This window comes from Felis catus, chromosome B2, assembly GCF_018350175.1.
Source record: "Felis catus isolate Fca126 chromosome B2, F.catus_Fca126_mat1.0, whole genome shotgun sequence".
Taxonomy (NCBI): Eukaryota; Metazoa; Chordata; class Mammalia; order Carnivora; family Felidae; genus Felis; species Felis catus.
In genome coordinates, this window is record NC_058372.1 from 33,552,464 (window position 1) to 33,571,803 (window position 19,340).

General features: G+C 43.8%; 1 protein-coding gene and 1 long non-coding RNA gene across 11 annotated transcripts in view; one reads left to right on the forward strand and one right to left on the reverse strand.

Annotated features, from left to right (window-relative positions):
- The window catches only part of ANKS1A (ankyrin repeat and sterile alpha motif domain containing 1A), a 179,342-nt gene that overhangs the window by 65,683 nt on the left and 94,319 nt on the right, over nt 1–19,340 (forward strand). For 5 of the 10 annotated variants that reach the window (XM_045057418.1, XM_045057420.1, XM_023253874.2 and 2 more), the window contains exons 2-9: nt 4,804–4,884; nt 6,644–6,800; nt 8,620–8,682; nt 15,210–15,506; nt 16,309–16,384; nt 16,673–16,774; nt 16,879–16,980; nt 18,376–18,572. In XM_045057418.1, the coding sequence (XP_044913353.1) occupies nt 4,804–4,884; nt 6,644–6,800; nt 8,620–8,682; nt 15,210–15,506; nt 16,309–16,384; nt 16,673–16,774; nt 16,879–16,980; nt 18,376–18,572 (1,075 nt within the window). Of the gene's footprint in view, nt 1–4,803; nt 4,885–5,242; nt 5,372–5,452; nt 5,595–6,417; nt 6,536–6,643; nt 6,801–8,619; nt 8,683–15,209; nt 15,507–16,308; nt 16,385–16,672; nt 16,775–16,878; nt 16,981–18,375; nt 18,573–19,340 lie in introns of those variants that run through there. The other 5 variants (XM_045057419.1, XM_045057421.1, XM_045057422.1 and 2 more) reach the window with 4 other exon arrangements.
- Nucleotides 1–19,340, reverse strand: part of LOC109499636 — a 30,789-nt gene that overhangs the window by 3,784 nt on the left and 7,665 nt on the right. The gene's annotated exons all lie outside the window — the stretch shown is intronic.

The window sequence follows — 19,340 nt, forward strand, 5'->3', positions numbered from 1 at the left end:
AAAGGCAGCCATTGCATTTCTGTATGATCTATATAGGTTAAACTTTAAGAATCTCCTGGACCGTTTTTCGCCCCCTCTGGTTTTCTTGGTGTGTTTTATTTTGCCTTTGTTTGTTGGTGAGCAGCCCTTTGGTACTTAATGTCTTAGAAAAACCTAACAGGACAGCTGTGATAGAGAGGAAGACCCAGATTGTAAATAGCTCTTTTCTTGGGCTGCCAAAAAGGAAGACACTTGGGTGGAGGGGGATGTTACCATCCTGTTTGAAGCTAAAATTCTAAGCAGAGAGATTACAGTTCTCTGTTTTCATTTAGGTTTTATTTAATATAGCCCCCATCTCCTCAGATTTCTAGATGGGCATTTAGACAAAATGCTAGTTAGAGAAAAAACAGGGGAGGGGCGGAAGACCTTACTAGTTGGAAATGTTGCCGCTGAATGCAGGAAAGTCCTTATCTTTCTTCCTTGTCTTCTTAAATTGTGTTGAGGGACTTCTAGTGCTAGTATAGGACACCCAAGCTTAATCACCTCTAAACCAGAGACATAGAGGTAAAAGTTAGAAAGGGAAAGAGCATGCTTAGTCCTGCCTTTTTTGTTAAAAGGGAAGGCAGTTTTGGGGCACCCGGGTGGCTCAGTTAGTTAAGCGTCCGACCTCGGCTCAGGTCATGATCTCACAGTTTGTGAGTTCGAGCCCCACGTCGGGCTCTGTGCTGACAGCTCAGAGCCTGGAGCCCACTTTGGATTCTGTGTCTCCCTTTCTCTCTGCTTCCCCCCTGCTCACACTCTGTCTCTCTCTCCTTCAAAAATAAATATTCAAAAAAACATTTTTTTTTTTTTTTAAAGCAAGGGCAGTTTAAAGCTTAGTTCTCAGGTCACTTCAGGACCTGGATTGAGATCGTTGACGAGCTGGCACATTCCTGAGGGGGTCTGAGAAGCTGACAAACCTGTGCTCCTGGCTGCCTGGCCCATTATTGGTATTTTCTTTTTTCCAGCCCTGTTGCTTTATTCCGGTCGTCTTGCTGTCAGATTATTATTCCAGCCTTGTACTGATGCATCTTTACCTCATCCTGTCATCCCAGTTAGATCGTCAAGTCCTTGTTTGGCCAAATGGCAAGAACTCTATAAATGGGAGTTTTGGATCTGCCACTGATTTGGGGCAAACAAGTTGTTTTTTGATTCTTAGGTGTCACCTCTGTTTTAATGGAATGATGATGTGTTGTCTGGTGGGTCAGTTTGAAAATAAGTATGAAAACCATACCTCTTAGGTTTTCCAGACCCATTTCATTTACTGCCGTCCTCACCGTTGTCAGGCATAGGCATACAGTTTTTGGTTTAGAAAATAAGGTTATCGTACATGGGTGACAAAGAGGTATGATTGCTTTTAACTCTTTGTTTGGAAGTTCCTGTAGGAATCCAAGCTTAATGGAGGATGGGGGTTACCAGGATGTACCTCAGGCTCCTGACCTTGTCACAGCATCCTTAATTGACAACGAACAAATAACTTAGATATCAAAGCATGTGTATCTTCTCTTTTCACTGAAAATGTATCTCAAGGCTTTAAACCTAATATAGACATGCCCATTCAAGCGGCCCAGATCACATATGTTCAACCGTTTATTATTAACAGTTGGATGTTTTTCTTGGTTTTCTTTTCCCTATGCATAGATTCTTTCCCCTCTTTCTTTTAAAAAATTATTATAAAAATACATGAATGCATTCTCATTGGGTTTTAAACAGTGTGGTAGAATACAGAGCAGAATGTGAGAGTCCCTCCTCATCACCTATAGGTTCCCCCAGCACACATTTCCTTTCCCAGAGGGAACCACTGTCAACACTTGGCGAGCCCTCTTCACATCACCATCCATCGTGTGTACGTGTACATACACATTGCTAAAGCAGGGGCTCGTGTTTTGTGTACTACACGATGCCTTCTTTTTTTTCACATTCCCCTAACACAGTGTATCTTGGGAAATCTTTCCATGTGAGGACACTTTGGTCCAACTTGTTTTCTTTCCTTTGTTGTTACTGTTAATGGTTATATAATTCTTCGTATGGGCACACCTGAGATTTAACTGCCCACCTACTGATGGACATGAAGTTTTTAGTTTTCACTCTGGTAGTGAAGCAGAGTCCTGTACAAGCATGTGTCTTTGTGCATGTGTACAAGTGTTTCTGTTGAATGGTTGCCAGGAAGTGGAAATGCTGGCTCAGAGTGAATGCCTATTTTTGGTTTGGTGGATCCTGCCAATTGTCTTCCCGAAGGAATTCACCAATTCAAACTCATACCAGTGGTATAGAAGAGTGCTTGTTTTCCTGATCTTTATAAACACTTTGTTTTCATTTTTGTCAGTCTGATTGGCGAAAAGTAGTGTATGTTTATTTTACTTTCTTTTATTTCAAAAAATTTTATTTTTAAGTAATCTCTGCACCCAGTGTGGGGCTTGAACTCACAGCCCCAAGATCAAGGGTCGCATGCTCCCCTGACCAAGCCAGCCAGACACCCCAGTGTGTGATTATTTTAATTTCATTCTTCCAGGCTCTGCCTCTGTAGAGCTGACCTTGTCTGATTTCTGCTTTTTAGGAATTCTCAACATTGTCAGTTACTTGATGAATCTTTTCTTATTTTCTTGTCTGACTCTGTTTGTCTATTACCCGTCTGTGGTGTAGGGGTAGGACTCCTTTCTGTACTTCATAGAACTTTAGACAGGAGATGGAGTAAACTTATGCATTGAATCCACTATCCTGATTAGTTTCGCTTATAGATTCTTTCTATACAGTATTAACCACTTTGTTTCTTTTTCTGTCTTTAACATTATACTATCATCTCTTTTCTTTTTTTTTTTAATTTTTTTTAATGTTTTATTTATTTTTGAGACAGAGAGAGACAGAGCATGACCAGGGGAGGGTCAGAGAGAGAGGGAGACACAGAACCCGAAGCAGCCTCCAGGCTCTGAGCTGTCAGCACAGAGCCCGACGTGGGGCTTGAACTCACGAACTGTGAGATCATGACCTGAGCTGAAGTCGGACGCTTAACCGACTGAGCCACCCAGGCGCCCCTCATCTCTTTTCTTATTACATAGCAATATAAGCATATAAATATGGTGTTCTACTCTGTACTGTAGTTCTTCATCATAATCATTTCTCTATTGATGGACTGTTGGGCTATTTCCAAAATTGTATTGTTATAAGTAATGCAGCCTCCAACATCTGAGCATAAAGTCTTTGGGCCCAGATGGTTTTACTGGTGATTCTTTATCATTTTAGTGCTCTGTGCCAGTGATTCCTAAATACAGAAATGGGTAGATAGCTGCCCAGCTGATTTGTGAGCCAAGCCTAACACCTGTCCCATCTAGTAGGAATAACACAAAAAGCAGAAACTTTAGATCAGCCTCATTTATGCATGCAGTTGTGAAAATCCTAAGTAAAATACTCTCAAGTAGATACTCTTAAGTACAGTTCACTAAGATGGACATAATGGATAATGGCCAAGTAAGTTTTATTGCAGAAATGAAAGAAAGACTCATTATTAGGAAACATATTGATAATAGCATATTAGTTGGTTAAATGTGAAAAACTGTGATTATTTTCACCGATGCAGAAAATGCATTTAAATTAAACAGTTATTAAAAAAAAAAAAATTTTTTTTTAAAGTAATCTCTGCACCCAACATAGGTCTCGAACTCACAACCCCGAGATCAAGAGCTGCATGCTCCACCAACTGAGCCAGCCAAGTGGCCCTAAACAACTATTTTTGATAACATTTTTAGAAGGAAAAAAAAATAAGATACTTCCTTTACATGTTAGAGTGTTTACCTCATACAGACTACCAACGATAGAGGCATTCTCATTAAAAGCAAGGACAAAACAAGGCAGCCCTCTACTACTTAATATTATTTTAGTAGCTCTGGCCAGTGGAGTAAGGTGTGAAACAGAAGTACGAGTTAAGGCTTTGAGGATTAAGTAAGATGACATTGCAGCCTTCCTAGTGCAGTATTTCTGATTCAAATAAGGCATTCACATTACAGATTTTGTTGTTATTCTTCTTTTTAGCAATAAGACCTTCACAAAGGAAAGACCAGTTGTCTCTTGCGTCTTAACACATGTGTCTTGGTGCTTTTATTAATGTGGGTTCTTTCATCTTGGTTCTTGCTGGATTATCCGTAGGTCTGTGTTGAGTCTGTCTTGAGTCTTCAGTCACCAGCTTAGAGGTGGGTGTCCAGTACCTCTGACTGGCTGAATGGTTGGTTCAGTGATACTTTTGATGGCCTTTTAATGAACTGTTCTTACAATCCTGGAAGTATTCAGAGGCATGATTCCCAGACTGTGTGAATAATGTAGTTAAACGTGAGAAGGGTACATGGGGCACCTGGCTGGCTTAATCGGTAGAGCATGAGACTCTTGCTCTTGGGGTTGTGTGTTCAAGCCCCATGTTGGGAATAGAGTTTACTTCAAAAAAAAAAAAGTAACACTTCAATGACTTATCATAGAGCAGAAATGACTTATCATAGAGCAGAGTTCAAACATATGCCAGAAGAGAAAATGGATTCAATTTTAAAAAATAATAAAAGTTAAAATGATGAGAAGGGTACAGAAGAGCAAGCTCTTAAATGAAGACACTGCTGTCTTGACACCTGACTCCGCAAATGATCGTGTATCCTCAGTGCTGTGCACTTCTGTCGTAAATAGCCTCTGTCCTTTATTGGGAATCATGTGACTGTAACTAGTTTGGTTAAACACCGCAGAGAATTATTTTCTAAGTAGCTAGCTGGCTCTAAACTTTTTTTTTTTTTTCCTTTACTTCCTCTATAGCATCTGGAGGGGGCCAAACGTGAACTGTGTTGACAGCACTGGGTACACACCTCTACACCATGCTGCTTTGAATGGCCATAAGTAAGTATTTTTTGCTACATTCCTACCCGACCCTTGAGAACCCAGGCTTTCGGATTGTCTTTTTTGATTCCTATAAAGGATCACTAAGCCGTAGTGTTGAGGAACAGGGAAAAACAAACTAAATTTAGTGTATCCAGAATTCCCAAGTCTCTCTTCAGTGTATAATTTAGGCATCCTTCTCTACTCCACCCCCAAAAAACTCCAACCAAAGGTTAAGTTTTACCTTTTTCTTCTCTTTGTCCTTTTCTGTTTTGAAATGGTGCAGTCCCACACAATGACCTGAATATGAGGGTCACCTTTGGGGCAGCCAGGTCATAAAGGGGCTGGGTAATCTGTTAGGTAACCAGTACCTTTGGAAACTGAAAATAGATTGGCTGGTCCCTTCTGCTAAAGGAGTTAGTTATTTATTTACTCTGTCTTCTTGCCTGCCATTCTTGCCTCATAAAGTAGGCCTGGTAGACAACAGGAACCATTCTTAAGGGGAAAGGTACATAAACCATATGGCCTATTTAATTCTCTTAGGTATTGGTAGTAGTTGTTGAGGGGAGGGTTTGTGCAGCAGGTTTTATGGAGGAGCTGTGCTTCAGGGGGAGTCTGAGAGAAGATGACATAGGTTCAAATGGTTTGGCAGCCTTTCCCAGAGGGCACTGCCTTTCAAGTGAGAGAGAATGTGACGGCTCAGCCCCGGGGCAGGCACAGTAGTGGATGCAGTGAGTAGATCGGCCAGGATGTGGAAGAATGGAAACCACAGTGTAACAGAACAGAGGGTGTTATAGAGATTCTGAGGCTTCATACTCCAGGAGATAAGAAGTAGAGGTTCAGTTTTTATGAGGAGGGATTATTGGAACCATTTTAGATTTTGCTGAGCAAGGAGCAGGGCCCTCACCACCTTGAGGTATTCTGTAACACCTGTGTGATATTTGGCCCAGCCTAATTGACTCTGATGTGCCAAAAACAGGTGATGATCATTCCCTTGTACATTACACTTTTCTAAAGTATATTGAACGTGATCATTATGTCTTTTCTGTAGCTGTCTTAGACAAAGCTGACAGTAACTCTGTGGAACCCCCTGCCCCCATAACTAGTGGGGTGACCTGAATTAAAGTGAATCTTGAACTTAAGTGACTGCAACTTGTTAGCCAAGTTTTTCTCCAGATGCCGTTGTTATTTACAGTGGGGGTTTTCTTTGACCTCGTGTGCATGGGGGTAATTCTACATTTGCATCAGCTTGATTAACAGTGTCACCAAGAAGAAAGCCAAGTCCTTCTTTGACGTATCAAATGATACCACATGTGTCTGGTTTATGTTCACAACAACTTTAATTCTGCTCTGCCTGTCTGCTTTTAGCTCCCACATCACTAAATGCTCTGAATAATGTGAATAATGATATTTGTCTTGCACGACTACTTTTATGTAAATTTTATCCCTGAATGCTGTTTAAACATCACAAACAAGGAAACATTGCAAGGTTTATTAGACAATGGGGCCAGATGTTTTCAGAATAATGGAGTATAGGTGGATTGTCTAGAAAGCCTAGATAGATGGGGAGGTGATGAGTCATTGTAGTTCAGCTGAAGGTGTTTCAGCCTCGTATCAGCAGCTGTACAAGTAGCTCATGGCATAAAAGGAAGAGACTGGGTGATGAGCTCAGGTAGAGAGAGGGCAGCCATGTGAGAGAATATCTGTGAAAGGGCTTTGTGCTGCACAAATGTAAAGAGCTGTTGGTTCTGCAAACTCATGATTGATTTTTGCCTTCTAGGGATGTGGTTGAGGTTCTTCTGAGGAATGACGCGCTGACCAACGTGGCCGATTCTAAAGGCTGTTATCCTCTGCACTTGGCAGCCTGGAAAGGAGATGCCCAGATAGTGCGGTTGCTCATCCATCAAGGGCCCTCACACACCAGAGTCAATGAGCAGGTCGGAAGGAAGAGAAGCGTTCTTCCATTCAGCTCCAGCCCGACGTTGGCCCCAGCACTGTTTCAGTTCCATAGTGTGTACAGCTCAGGCAACCAGCTCTTCCAGGCCCCACAAATGGTTCCCCTCCTGCCAGCACCACTTCTCCCAATGCATCAGGGGGATCTTACACCCCCGAGGATGTACTTTACACGCGTTTGAATCGTGCAGATTTGGTGTAGTGCTATAAAAATAAAAGTCTAAACACCTCCTGTGCAAAATCGGAAATAATGCAAATCCTGCGAAATTGTTTCGAGGCCATTCCAAACTGGCAGGCTCAATTAATTATGAGTTGTGCTTATGCCATCAACACGGCAGTGCAACTCTAGCCGGTACACAGCAGTCAGTCTGCCGCATGTGCTTCAGTACTGTGTGAACCTGGCTGCTGTTTTACCTACGTCAGAACTGGCAGAGGTGGAAGGCCTCGTGCCGGTGCTGAAAAAGGAGCTCACAAAAACATCTGAGTGGAGGTCAGAGGTGATTCAACAGAATGGAAACTAGTTACATGAGGTCCCATAATGTGGACTTAAGAGTGACCATGCTTTGACAAAGCAGAGATCATTCTTAGAAACTAAAGTTGTACTTGCATTCTGCAAGTTCTAGACGATCCTCTCATAAAATACCGTTTCTTGTAGTTCGGATGTGAGAGTGTGTGTCCATTTGAGAGGAGACGGGCTTTCCCTGTGTGACAAGCCATTCTGGTTCCCTGTCTGCTCTGAACTGAAGCAGGTTCTTTTCCTGGTTGCTTGAATGGGAGAGATGCTATTCCTCTCAGGAAGCTCAGGACTATTTGCCTAATGACTTTGCTGAGAGGAGGTTGTTAAATTACCTATAGAATTAGATCAGGGTTGTTCCTCAAAAAATAAGAAACCATTCTTGCGAGCCTATCTATCAGCAAAGCTCTGCATATTCTCAGGGAGCTGTTAAGAGCTTGACTGCGACTCAGAGAAGGGCAGCTCCACTCTGAGGTTTGAGAAAATTAAAGCGATGCTCCCAGGTCTCTCAATTTGGAGATTGCACGTGTGTAGCTGTTCATCAGCTTCCCTTTCCCCTTTTAGGCTGAATTTTCTGGATAGGTGAGCAACAGAAATTTAAGATCATCAATGAGGATGTTTGTTTTCTAACATTAGGAATGAAAATTGTCTCTAGAATTGCCTCTTTAGAAGCCAAATGCAGTTTTACTCCTCCTGGCTAAAGTGATTGTAATTTCTCTTATCTGGAGGAAATTTACAAGGAAGTTTGCTTTTAACTAATATTCCTCAATGTTGAAAAAATCTAGTCACCCATTAAAGTCCTTCCCATTTAAGAAATTTTCGGCAACCATTTCTAATCCTGTCTTTGCTCACTTTTGCCTTGGAACACAGCTGCTTGGATTTTTGAGCCACTTGAGTGTGCTAGCTTGTCCTGCTCACAGCTGCCTCCCGCCTGGAGTATCCGTTGATAGGTGGGACACCAGCCCGGTGTTTTGAGTATCTGGCAGGCAGGTGGGTGGGGCAGGGATTGGGCAAGATGTCTGCAGTAGCTTGAAGGACCTAATGGATCTAGGCCATAGTACCACATTGATTTATTTAAAAGCCATTAATGTGGTTCCAGTTGGTTGCTTGGATAAGAGGGGGTGATGTGTGCTGTGCCCTTAAGGCTGCCTTCCCCATTAACTTCCTTTCCAAGCACCCAGAAGGCACATCCAAGTTGTTCTTGTGTTGGGCCCCCTCAGGGCTGGGCATTGCTTTGATGTATTTCATCCACTTTATCATCACATTTTCTTTTCCTCTCCTTTTTATAGAATGCTCTTGAGATCAAAGAATTCAAAAAGTACGGCCCCTTTGACCCTTATATCAATGCCAAGGTGTGTACTTTGCTGCCAGGATTTCTCTGCATCATTTCTCCAAGCTGCACCCCCTCTTTGGTCCTCTCTGGCTTCCACTCTTATCCACTCAGGCTCCTCATCGTCTCCCTGACTTTGTCTGCTTCAGCCCATCTGCTTTTGGCTTGTCTGGGAATGGGAAATTGCAACTTCAGTGGGTTTTGGTTTTATTTTTAAAACCCATGCTAATTCTGGAAAGGTTGGGTGATTTTCCCGGAATGTCTGAAAAGCTTAGAAATGGCCAAAATGGGAAAATAGAAGGAACCATATTATATGCATAATTCATCATTGTGATTGCTAAAATCATTTAAATTCAAAAATGAATTCAAAATTCAATGACAAGATGTCAAATACATTAGCTTACTTTATAACAAGCACAGAAAATGATTAAATTGTACTTGTTAGATGAAAAAAATTTTCAGTCTGTTTTCTCTCTTTGTTTTGAAGTGGAATCTCATTTTCAGTAGCTGGTAGTGGAGATGTTGGGGACAGGGGCACAGTGACTCTATTTTACTCTTAAAAGCTATCGCAACTCCTTCCTCATTTCCTTGAGTTTGTGCATTTCTGCCTGGGACTTTAAAGCCTCAGTTGCTTCTCCCCAGCCATTAGCTTCTCTCGCTGCTTGGTCATTCTTGGCTGTTGGAAGGGCTCCAAAATAGGAAATGAAGTCGCAGGGCTAAGCAGGACACTGGCCTCGAGTCTCCCTCCTGTGAGGCCAGGGCGAGTAATGGTTCGGTATGCTTGGTGATGAACTGCCCGGCCCCTCCGGCCCTCACCACTTCGGGAGGCAGAGCTTGTGGGTTGGTGATGGTGAGCCTCTCTCCGTGCTCTCACCTGCTGGTTTTGAGCCGAGTTTTCATTCAGGTGAGGTTTGCTTTTTGGCATCAGTCTGGAGTTTGGCTGAGTCAGTGCATTATTCACAGTAGCTGCCTTTCACTTGATCTGAATACAATAGCCTCAGGGAAGGGAAACATAAGGTACTTCTGTACATTTCCAATGCAAGGCAGATATTCTTTGAGAAATACTGATTTAGCAAACAAAGCTCCCTGTGGGCTGGATCCAGGCAGCCTCTATGGGCCATTTTCTTCAGCTGTTGGACCTTGATGGTGGAGAAGCAGCATTTGATCTGGGGTAGTGGAACACCTTAGCTTTTGTTTGGCCCACTGTCTCTAAATTCTGCTTTCTAATTTTCAAAATAGGAAGGTGCCCTATCATAGTTTTCTTCTTGTTTTGGACATGGTATAGTAGAGAAAACTCTGAAGGGTCAAGGTCATAATCTTTCAAGTCAGACCTGACTTTGAATTCCGTGCTGCCACTTACTGGTTTTGTTGACTTAAATAAGTTACTTAATTTCTGTGAGTCTCAGTGTCCTCTTCTGTAAAGTCGGGTATACCATCTACCTTGCTGGATTGTTTTGGAGTTTAAGTAAGATAATGTATACTAAGTAAAACTATCTGGTAACTAGTAATATTCTGAAACGGCACTTTGGAATTTATTCTTTGTTACTCATGGATTGATGCTTAATGAAACATCACTCAGTCTCTTCAGGGTTTTGTCTTGTGGTGAGGCACCTTGAAGTGACTGTTTTCCCACCCAGTGGTTAGTTCAGTTAGCTTTTATAAAGCTCTGATTAAAGGGTAAGTCTTTGGTTCTTGAAAGCACATTTTCTTATCCCTTGATTTCCCACACATAAAAGAAAATTGGTCTAAATGGAATAAGAACATAACTTCTCTTTTTGGAAATACTGGCCTTTGCCTCCCTCCCCCCCCACCCCCGCCCAAGGGCCAAATGATGTGTACTGCATTAAGGGATAAAGCTGTTTGGGGTTTGCTACGAATGCAAACTCTCCTTGAGCTAGTTTAAATCTAACCTCTCTGGCTCTTTTCCTGGTTCAGTGGGTTTTTATTGACCTGGATTGTGTCTGGGAATTGTTTTGTGGAAGTACATTTGTGTGCGAAGTCTCATCAGACACCTGTAGAAATTAAGAAGTCTCAGGTGCCTTTCCTGGGAGCAGAGGTAGTTTTCATGAGGTTTCATCTTCCTCTTCGACATAGGGAGCCTTTCCTTTTTCAGCAAGTCAGCATAAACCAGTCCAGAATGTAGGTCATCCATAGCAGGTGGAACTATTAAAATTGTTGATTTGCTCCTTTTAAAGCAACTTTAACTTAATCTGAGTATCATAAGGTGAGCAACAGTCAAATTAGTTTTAGGATAGGTCTGTTTTTCTGTACGCTTAAAAATAATTGAGTTTTAGAGCCGGAAGAGACCCGGAAGTTGTCTCGACCAGTTGTCTTCACATTCTGATCAGCTTGTCTGATTGCATTTGAATCACCTAGCAAGCTTTTAGAAAACTTTTTGTCTTGAAAAAACATTTCAACTTATAAAACATTGCCACAAGCTGCATTATACTCCTCAGCTAAATTCACCAATTTTTAACATTTTGTCACATTTGCATGCACATTTTCTCTCTCTCAAATATATATGTATATTGTTGCTGTAGTTGATGAGTTGATATTTAGTCATGGACATCATGACCCTTTAACCCCACATACTTCAGCCTGTATTTCCTAAAAAAATAAGGGCATTCACTTGTATAACCACAGTACAGTTGTTAAATTCAGCAAATTCAACATCGATACAGTCATGGTATCTGATACTGAATCTGTGTTCAGATTTCACCAGTTCCCTCAATAATGTCCTTTACAGCAATTTTTTTTCCTGGTCCAGGATCCAGTCCAGGATCATACATAATCTGGAACAATGCCTCAGTCCTTCTTAGCCTTTCACGACATGGACTTTTTTTTGAATTGCAAACATTACATCCCTGGGTGGGACCAAAGCACCTACCTTTCAGTTAATAGCCGAACACACTAACCCATTGCCCAGAGACCTGTGTGACATTGACAGTTCTGAAGAATATAGACCAGTCATTTTGTAGACTTTCCCTCAGTTTTCATTTGTCTCCTATTTCCTCATGACTAGATTCAAGCTATATACAGTTTTAGCGGGAATGCCACAGGAGTGATGTTCTATTCTTTCCTTTGTAGTGCTTCACGTCACAAGGCGCATGGTGTCAGTTTATCTCACTTTTTATGATGATAGACGATTGCTTGGTCAAGTTGGCGCCTGCTAGGTTGGTAAGCTTTTTAGTAATAGTTTCCTCGGCTTTACCCTCCGAGGTGCTGCCGTGGCAAGTCTGGGGTGGGACTTAGTTACTTCTAAGCTCCCATGTAATTCCAGAACGAAGCCAGTTGGAGAAGCCCTGATCTAGGCCAACTTGCCATCCAGAGCAGAAATCCTTTTCTCTCACCTGAAAGATGAGTCATCTACCCCTTGTTTTATTTGTTTGTTTGTATGTTTCTCTTGGTAACAGACTTACTACTTGGCTGCCTCTTTTTGGATGCCTCTGATGTTTGGTTTCTTATGCTTGGCTGATAACTGTCTTCCTAAACCTTCCATCTGTCTGTCAGAGTTCTGCCTTCCAGAGCACTACAGAGTAAACCTAGCTCTTCTTCCATGGGGACTCAATTCTCATGTTTGTCCTGTGTCTTCTAAATCTCAGTAGGCTCAGTTTGTCCTTCTGTTCCAATTTTGATCTATTTCTGGGACCTATACCATTGTTGCTACGGAGAGCTGAAGCTTAGGTGTTTCTAACTTAAGTATCTATCAACCATGGACAAGAGTACAGTTGGGCTGTAGTCTAAGCACTGGGAAGTGATGGCTTGGAATAGTTCAAGAGGAGAAAAGCCATGGAAATGTTCCTATATAGTTTTCTGCTGCTTGTAGTTTATGTGTATGTTATGTAGATGGCACATAAATATAATGGATTTACACATTAAACGGGGTCTCCATATGTAAAGGGTATTGGGATCTTTTTTCTTAGAGATACTGAGTATAGCAAGGGGAAATGAGAATGAGTCTCAAGATGGGCAGGAATGGAGAGTTTGTGCAAAGACTTTGGGGGAAAATTGGGGTGTTTGATCTTAGTCTCCTTTCTCAGTCCAAATACATAGTAACAGGATTCTGGGAACTCTGAGTGTGTGAGATGCTCCGAGTGTGAAAGAGAAGGATTCCAGGTCTTTAGGAGTCTGTGCTCTCCTTTGGAATCCCTCCCTTTCTTAGGGGTCCATGAATCAACACTTAATGACTTTCAGCCCTGAAAGTTGTCGGGCTCAAAAGGGAAACGGTAGGAAGAGCTCATTGTGATGGCCTGTGTTCACTAGTCAAGAGATGGGGTAACCACAGACTTGAAGAGCATTATAGTTACCAGACCGTGTCGGGCAAGACTGAGGCATGAGTAAGATGCTTTCTACAGTGTGAATTTGAGTATGACACTGTGCAGAGATGTGGTTAGGCCATTTTTAACAGAGGCAGGAAATTTGCTTGGTGGTGATCAAGACCTTGCTTTCAGTAAGGCAGCTTTGTGGTAGCTGCCTTAGCGCTAGCGAAAAAAAATTGAAAAAAAACAAACAGATTTTCTTTTTTCCTCCTGCTGGATAGTTTAGAATCTTAGAGTTCTTCAGGCTCTAATGGCATACTCTTTACAAAATTGAGGACAGATTATTCTGCTTGTTGGGAGACAACTTGGATGTAAAAGAGACAGCAGTGTCTGCTTCAGAGTAAACACATTTTTCTGGATTGGAGTTTTAATAAGAATAAGCTGACTTTCTTGGCCCTGCTGTCATGCTAATCTTGAGATGTAAAACCCTGCGAATCCTCTTGAAGCTTCTTTGGGTTGCCACTCTGCTCTGGAACCACTGAAAAGAAAGCTCCTGTGCATTTTGTAGATGTAGCTGCCTTTCATCCTGAGAAAGTGAAGCGACAGCTCTAAGTTGGCTCAGGGCCTCACGCTCAGTCGGAAATGGGCACTCCAAATGGGGTGTCTTAGTGACCGGTTGTCACCAGGAACCCCAAAGATGGGCTGTCTGCCCGCTTTCCCCTTCCCTCCAGACTTTTAGGTTGACGTGGAATCTGCCCCTTGGGCGCAGTTATATCACAGGAGACCATTGCTAACGGGCTGTGTCCTGTGGCCAGTGAAGGCTGTCTGCACTCAGCTGCTAATCTCCTCGAGCCGTGTTTGAGCTCAGTGCTGCTTCTTCTGTTTATCTGTGTGCATTTATCTTTGCATGTGCCTCCTGCTATCACCTTATCTGTCCTTATTTCATTAAAAAATTTTTCTTTGCTGTCATTCTGGCCCTTTGGGGCCTCGGTCCCAGCACCTCTGGATCTTTCTGGTACACTTGGCGTAGCTGGAAAAAATGATGCAGTCAAATGCCAGATCAAAAGCAGATGGAATTGCATGCGTGTTTGGGTAACTCCTGGTCTGTTACTTTTAATGTAATTAATAGAATTAAAGAAGTTGTGGAAACATTTCGTTTTTACCTTTTGATCACTGAAAGGTGCACAATATTGACTTACTGGACACCCACCTCATAAGCTTTGTTTCCCAAAGGTGGCAGCAGCCTCCTGGATAAATTTAGGAATCTCAAAATCTTGTGGGAGAATTATTTTATTAGTGCATCTAAAAAAGGAGAGGTCACGGAAATTACTTTATTCCTGCTCTACTTATATATTGTCAGTAGTGGTAAAAGAAAAAGCACAATTGGAATGATTAACATTTTGCTTCTCCCGATCGATGAAGCACAGACTTCTCCCGTTTCATCCCAGGTTCTACCTTTAGTTTGACACAAAATTGGCATTAAAGGACCATGGGGGTTGTGAGTTTGGACGGCCATGTTACAACTTTGAATATTTTGCACCTCTCACAAAACATTCCGGGGCCTGATTGAATCTTTCTGACATAAGAAATACTTCCCTGCACTGTAGATTCCGCATGCTTTGATTGGTGCAGGCTCCTGGAGTAGGCACAGGCACAGGGCGACATCGGGCCCCATGTTCCTCTGGGACTGAGCTCAAGTGCCTCCCTCCCCTGGAAATGGCTGTTGGCTGATACCTTGAGAGTGATTTTTGGTGCTCTGCTCTGTTACTGTGATTGTTGGCTGGTTGATTTGCATGCAAGGAGCTATGCAGATGACAAGCTCTTCCAAAAAAGCTTGTTTGTAAGGCAGTGGATATCAACGAATCCAGAATCCGAACTACAGGGTTGACTGAATATAAACTGTAAAACCAGTTGAAGTTTAGAATGAGTCAATGGCAGTGATATGGTTGGTATTCACGGGCGCCAGGGCGTCTGCCCGAGGCCTTCCACACGCCCTAGTTCACTCTCCTTCCAATCTGTAGACCCCTCCTTCATGGCACACACGAGGAGGCTGTACGCGTGAGCAGGTGACAGCTCCCCTCTGGCAGTCACCGGGGCACAACGTGGCTGATTGGAGCGGTCGGGCTTGTTGGCTGGGGAGTACGTCTGGGTTCTGACTGACACCTAATAGTCCCCAAATATTGCTGCTGTTTTTCTCATTTAAACTTCAGTGGTTTTACATGTGATTGCCCCAGTCGTATGCCAGTCGGCCAGTTACCTTTCTGATGTGATCTGCTTGTTAACTCTTTAGAACAACGACAACGAGACGGCCCTGCATTGTGCAGCGCAGTATGGCCACACGGAGGTGGTGAAGGTCCTCTTAGAGGAGCTAACAGACCCCACCATGCGCAACAACAAATTCGAGACACCGCTGGACCTGGCGGCGCTGTACGGGAGACTGGAGGTGGTGAAGATGCTCCTGAACGCGCACCCCAACCTCTTGAGCTGCAACACTAAGAAGCACACCCCCCTGCACTTGGCAGCAAGGAACGGCCACAAAGCCGTGGTCCAGGTCCTCCTGGACGCCGGCATGGATAGCAACTACCAGGTAGCAGGGCGGACATACCCCCGGGCCCAGGGGACCTAGTCATTTTGGAAAAGGCACAAGTACCATGCTGCTGGGCTGTGTTCTTATTTAGCACGTTTCACCCCACGTGTCAGATGCTTCCATTTGTTGACTCATTCTGATGTGACACTTCAGAGACAGACTCCTCAAGTGAGTCTGGTATCTTTTTTTTTTTTTTTTCTTTTCTTTTCTTTTCTTTTCAGGGGTAATATCTCGTCATTATGCCCTGAAAAGATGTGCTTGTGGACTCTCTCTGAAAATCAGAAAAATTTCATTATCTTCCTGTACAGGTGTTCCCACTGCCAGCGCTTGCCTCCTGCAAAGTCCCATCAACTTGATCTTGCCAACAGGAGACTTAGCATTTCCCTGTGGTGTTAGCTTTCTCCATTCGGTTGAATGGCTGTTCCTTAGGCTTCACGTTGACCAAACCACGTGTGAAGTTAAGGTGGTTTTTTTGCCCCATGTACTTTTCTTCTCATTATCCCTTCCACCCGGGAAGGTGGACTTTTGAGGAGTTTCACCAATAGGTGGCTCCAAGAGTCGCTGTGCAGTTATTTACGTGTGGCCTGATGGTGGCACTTCAGATACACTTTGCATATGGGCCACGATTGTGGTTTCGGAATCCAGACAAGAAAAGTGGGAAAGATAATGACAGAGAACTTTGTGTGGTTTATTTTATTTTCCCGTCCCTTCTTGTCCATGTCCCGTTTGTCGTGTGGAGCCACGCCAAACCTGGGTCACTGTTCTGACAACATGCTGCTCTGCGCTCTCGTTTGCTTTCCAGACGGAGAAGGGCAGTGCTTTGCATGAGGCTGCTTTGTTTGGCAAGACCGATGTGGTGCAAATCCTGCTGGCTGCAGGTGAGAGGTCGGCAGCGCTCTTGTTTACACAGCATGCCAGGGTTGGGGTCGTTTCTCCCTAGCCTCCCCAGAGGGGGATTTTTGCCGGCTGCACTCAAACCCAATGTATGTCTGTCTCCACTGATTGATTGCAAGTGTACGAAGTGTTCTTGGATAGCTGGATTAAATAGCTTTGGACGAAAAATGTTGATCGTGCTACTCGGGGCATTGGGTGTCCTGGAATTTGACCTTCTTTGAGGCTGACTTGAAACTGCTCACTTCCCTGGTCCACCTGGTATGCCTTTCTAGGAATTGATGTCAACATAAAAGATAACCGTGGACTGACTGCCCTAGACACCGTCCGGGAACTGCCTTCTCAAAAGAGCCAGCAGATAGCAGCACTGATTGAAGGTATCAGTTCATCTGCCTGTCGGGGCGACCAGGGCACACACTGGCCAAACCACAGCATTTGTATTTGGTGCAGCTTTTTTTTTTTTTTTTGTCTTCCCGTGTAGATCACATGACTGGAAAAAGAAGCGCAAAAGAGGCAGATAGAACCCCCACATCCCAGGGACCTGTCATCTCCAGTATGGACTCCATACCCCAGAAATCTCAGGGTAAGGTGGCTTTTCTCTGCCAGCGCAGGCGCTCTCGGCTTGAAGAGTTGGATGGGCTTTGGTAGAATGAAAGCATCTTCATTTAAGTAATAATTTCAGGGGGTTGGGAGCACTTAATAAGCTCGTATCCAAATGTCTTGTTTTCCAGCTAGTATATGAACTTTTACGGGACATAGCTTAGGCCTTTGACTTTGGACCTCTTCTTTCCTACTTTATTTGATTCTCCACGTTTACACTTGGCTCTGTGAGGTCTCTCCTGGGATGTGTTGTAGGTGGTTTGATCTCCAGGTGAATTCACAACTCACGGAAACCCTTTTCTAACACACACTGTCATGCTTTGAGCATAGTTGGCCCATGTTAAATATTGGACGAGTATCAACCGGTTGGTAGATGTGGACGCGGCAGATTTTGGTAATATGTCACTTGGCCAACAGATGTGGTGTGGGCACTCCCTAGACAGTCCAGCCTCTCCGTCGTTAGCTACAATCCACCTCCTCAGATTTACTGAGCAGCCTTTTGGGTCCTAGGTGTGATGAGTGAGAAGGACAAAGTACTGATTGACACCTTCCCTCAGATACAAGCACAGTAAAGAAAGCCAGGAGGCTGGAGGAACGGAACAGAGCCACACACTGAAAAGGGAAAGGGATTTTTCAGAGGAGAGCAGAGGTATAAGGTTAAAGGGTGCTCAGCCTGTCTCTACTGTGGATTCCTTGCCACCCCCACCTCCACCACCACCCCCACTTGTTTTCTTGACCTCATAATCCACTAGTAATGGGATTAGGAGTTCACTAAGCTCTTGGCCTTCAAGGATTTTATGATTACAATTTGACTATTTGCCAGAGACCCAGAGATCGCTGGTCCATAACAGTAGGTGATTTTTCAGAGTCACAAATTTGGATCCCAGGTACTCTGAGATTTGTAGTTCTCTGGTGAGTGAGTTTAACCTTGCACAGTGCCTCCGTGTCAGAAAGGCTTCACGGTCCTCTGTTTTGCTTGAGCACAGGGAGGTTTTTATTAAGAACTTAAAGGATTACTTAAGTTTCCAGTTACACTTTGCTACATTTTATGGTTTAAGTTTATTCTATCACGGTATTGAGGTTCTGGGAATTTATAAAGGTCTTGAGAGGTGTCTCTCATAGATGTCAAGGATTTGCCGTGTTGAATTAGAGAAAAGTCTCTTGTAAGTGTCAGGGTATAAAGAGCAACTGAAACTCAAGGAAACCCTTTTCTAACACACACTGTCATGCTTTTCTCCTGTCCGTGGAGCAAAGTAGTTTTCTGCTTTTGGTTATTGTTTGTCAAGTTCAGGTTGATGAGGGGCTCCGGGTGGTTGTAGTGGTTGGAAATCTGAGATTGTGCCCTCGTCCATTGACTCTTGCTCTCTAACCTGTTCAGGTGACGTGGAGAAAGCAGTGACCGAACTGATCATTGATTTTGACACAAACGCTGAAGAGGAGGGTCCCTACGAGGCGCTCTACAATGCTGTCTCCTGCCATTCGTTGGACAGCATGGCCAGTGGGCGATCGTCTGACCGGGACTCCATGAGCAAGGAGGCCGAGGCAGCAGGAGTGAAAGCTGCTGGAGTGAGGCCTGTATGTGGCCCGGGACCCCCGCAACGAGACGGGCGCTGTGTTGTCGGCCTCCTGTGCTTCGGTGGGGCGTGGGGAGAGGGAGTGTGCCCCTAGTGCCAGCTCCCTTGGCAGAGGCCTGCATCCTGCTCCCCTGTTCTCCTCGGGCTCGGCCACATCTTCCTCTTGCTTAGTGTGGTTAACTGTACAGATCGCCTTGAGGTAGAATTTTGGTTTTCAATGTAACATGTTTGCATCATTCTATTAGTTTTTGGCCTTAGAGCACATTTTGGCCTTAGAAGCATTTTATTTCTGCGTAGCCTACTGCTGCTTCTGTCCCCGGGGTCTTTGCTCTATATTGTTACTTTTCTCTCTGGAGAGCAGTTCCACAGTGAAAGAGCTCACTGAAGTAAGCTGTTGCCTGCCCTGAGTGCATTCCCACCTTCCGTTTGCCATCGACACGTTATCCATTTGGACCTGGACAGATTCTGCACTCAGCAGGGTTGTAGCAAGGCTTAATCAGATATCACATATGTTAGTATGTGACATTCCTATTGGTCCCAGCCTTTTCTTCTCAAGGTCCACCTTGCCATCTTACTGCTTCTTTCTCTGGTACTTCTGCTTCCACTCTTGTACATTGTTCTCAAGACTTTTTATTCCGGGGCACCTGGGTGGCTCAGTTGGTTGAGTGTCCACCTCGTGATTTTGGCTCAAGTCATGATCCCAGGGTCTTGGGATTGAACCCCATGTCGGGCTCCATGCTGAGTGTGGAGCCTGCTTGAGAATCTTATT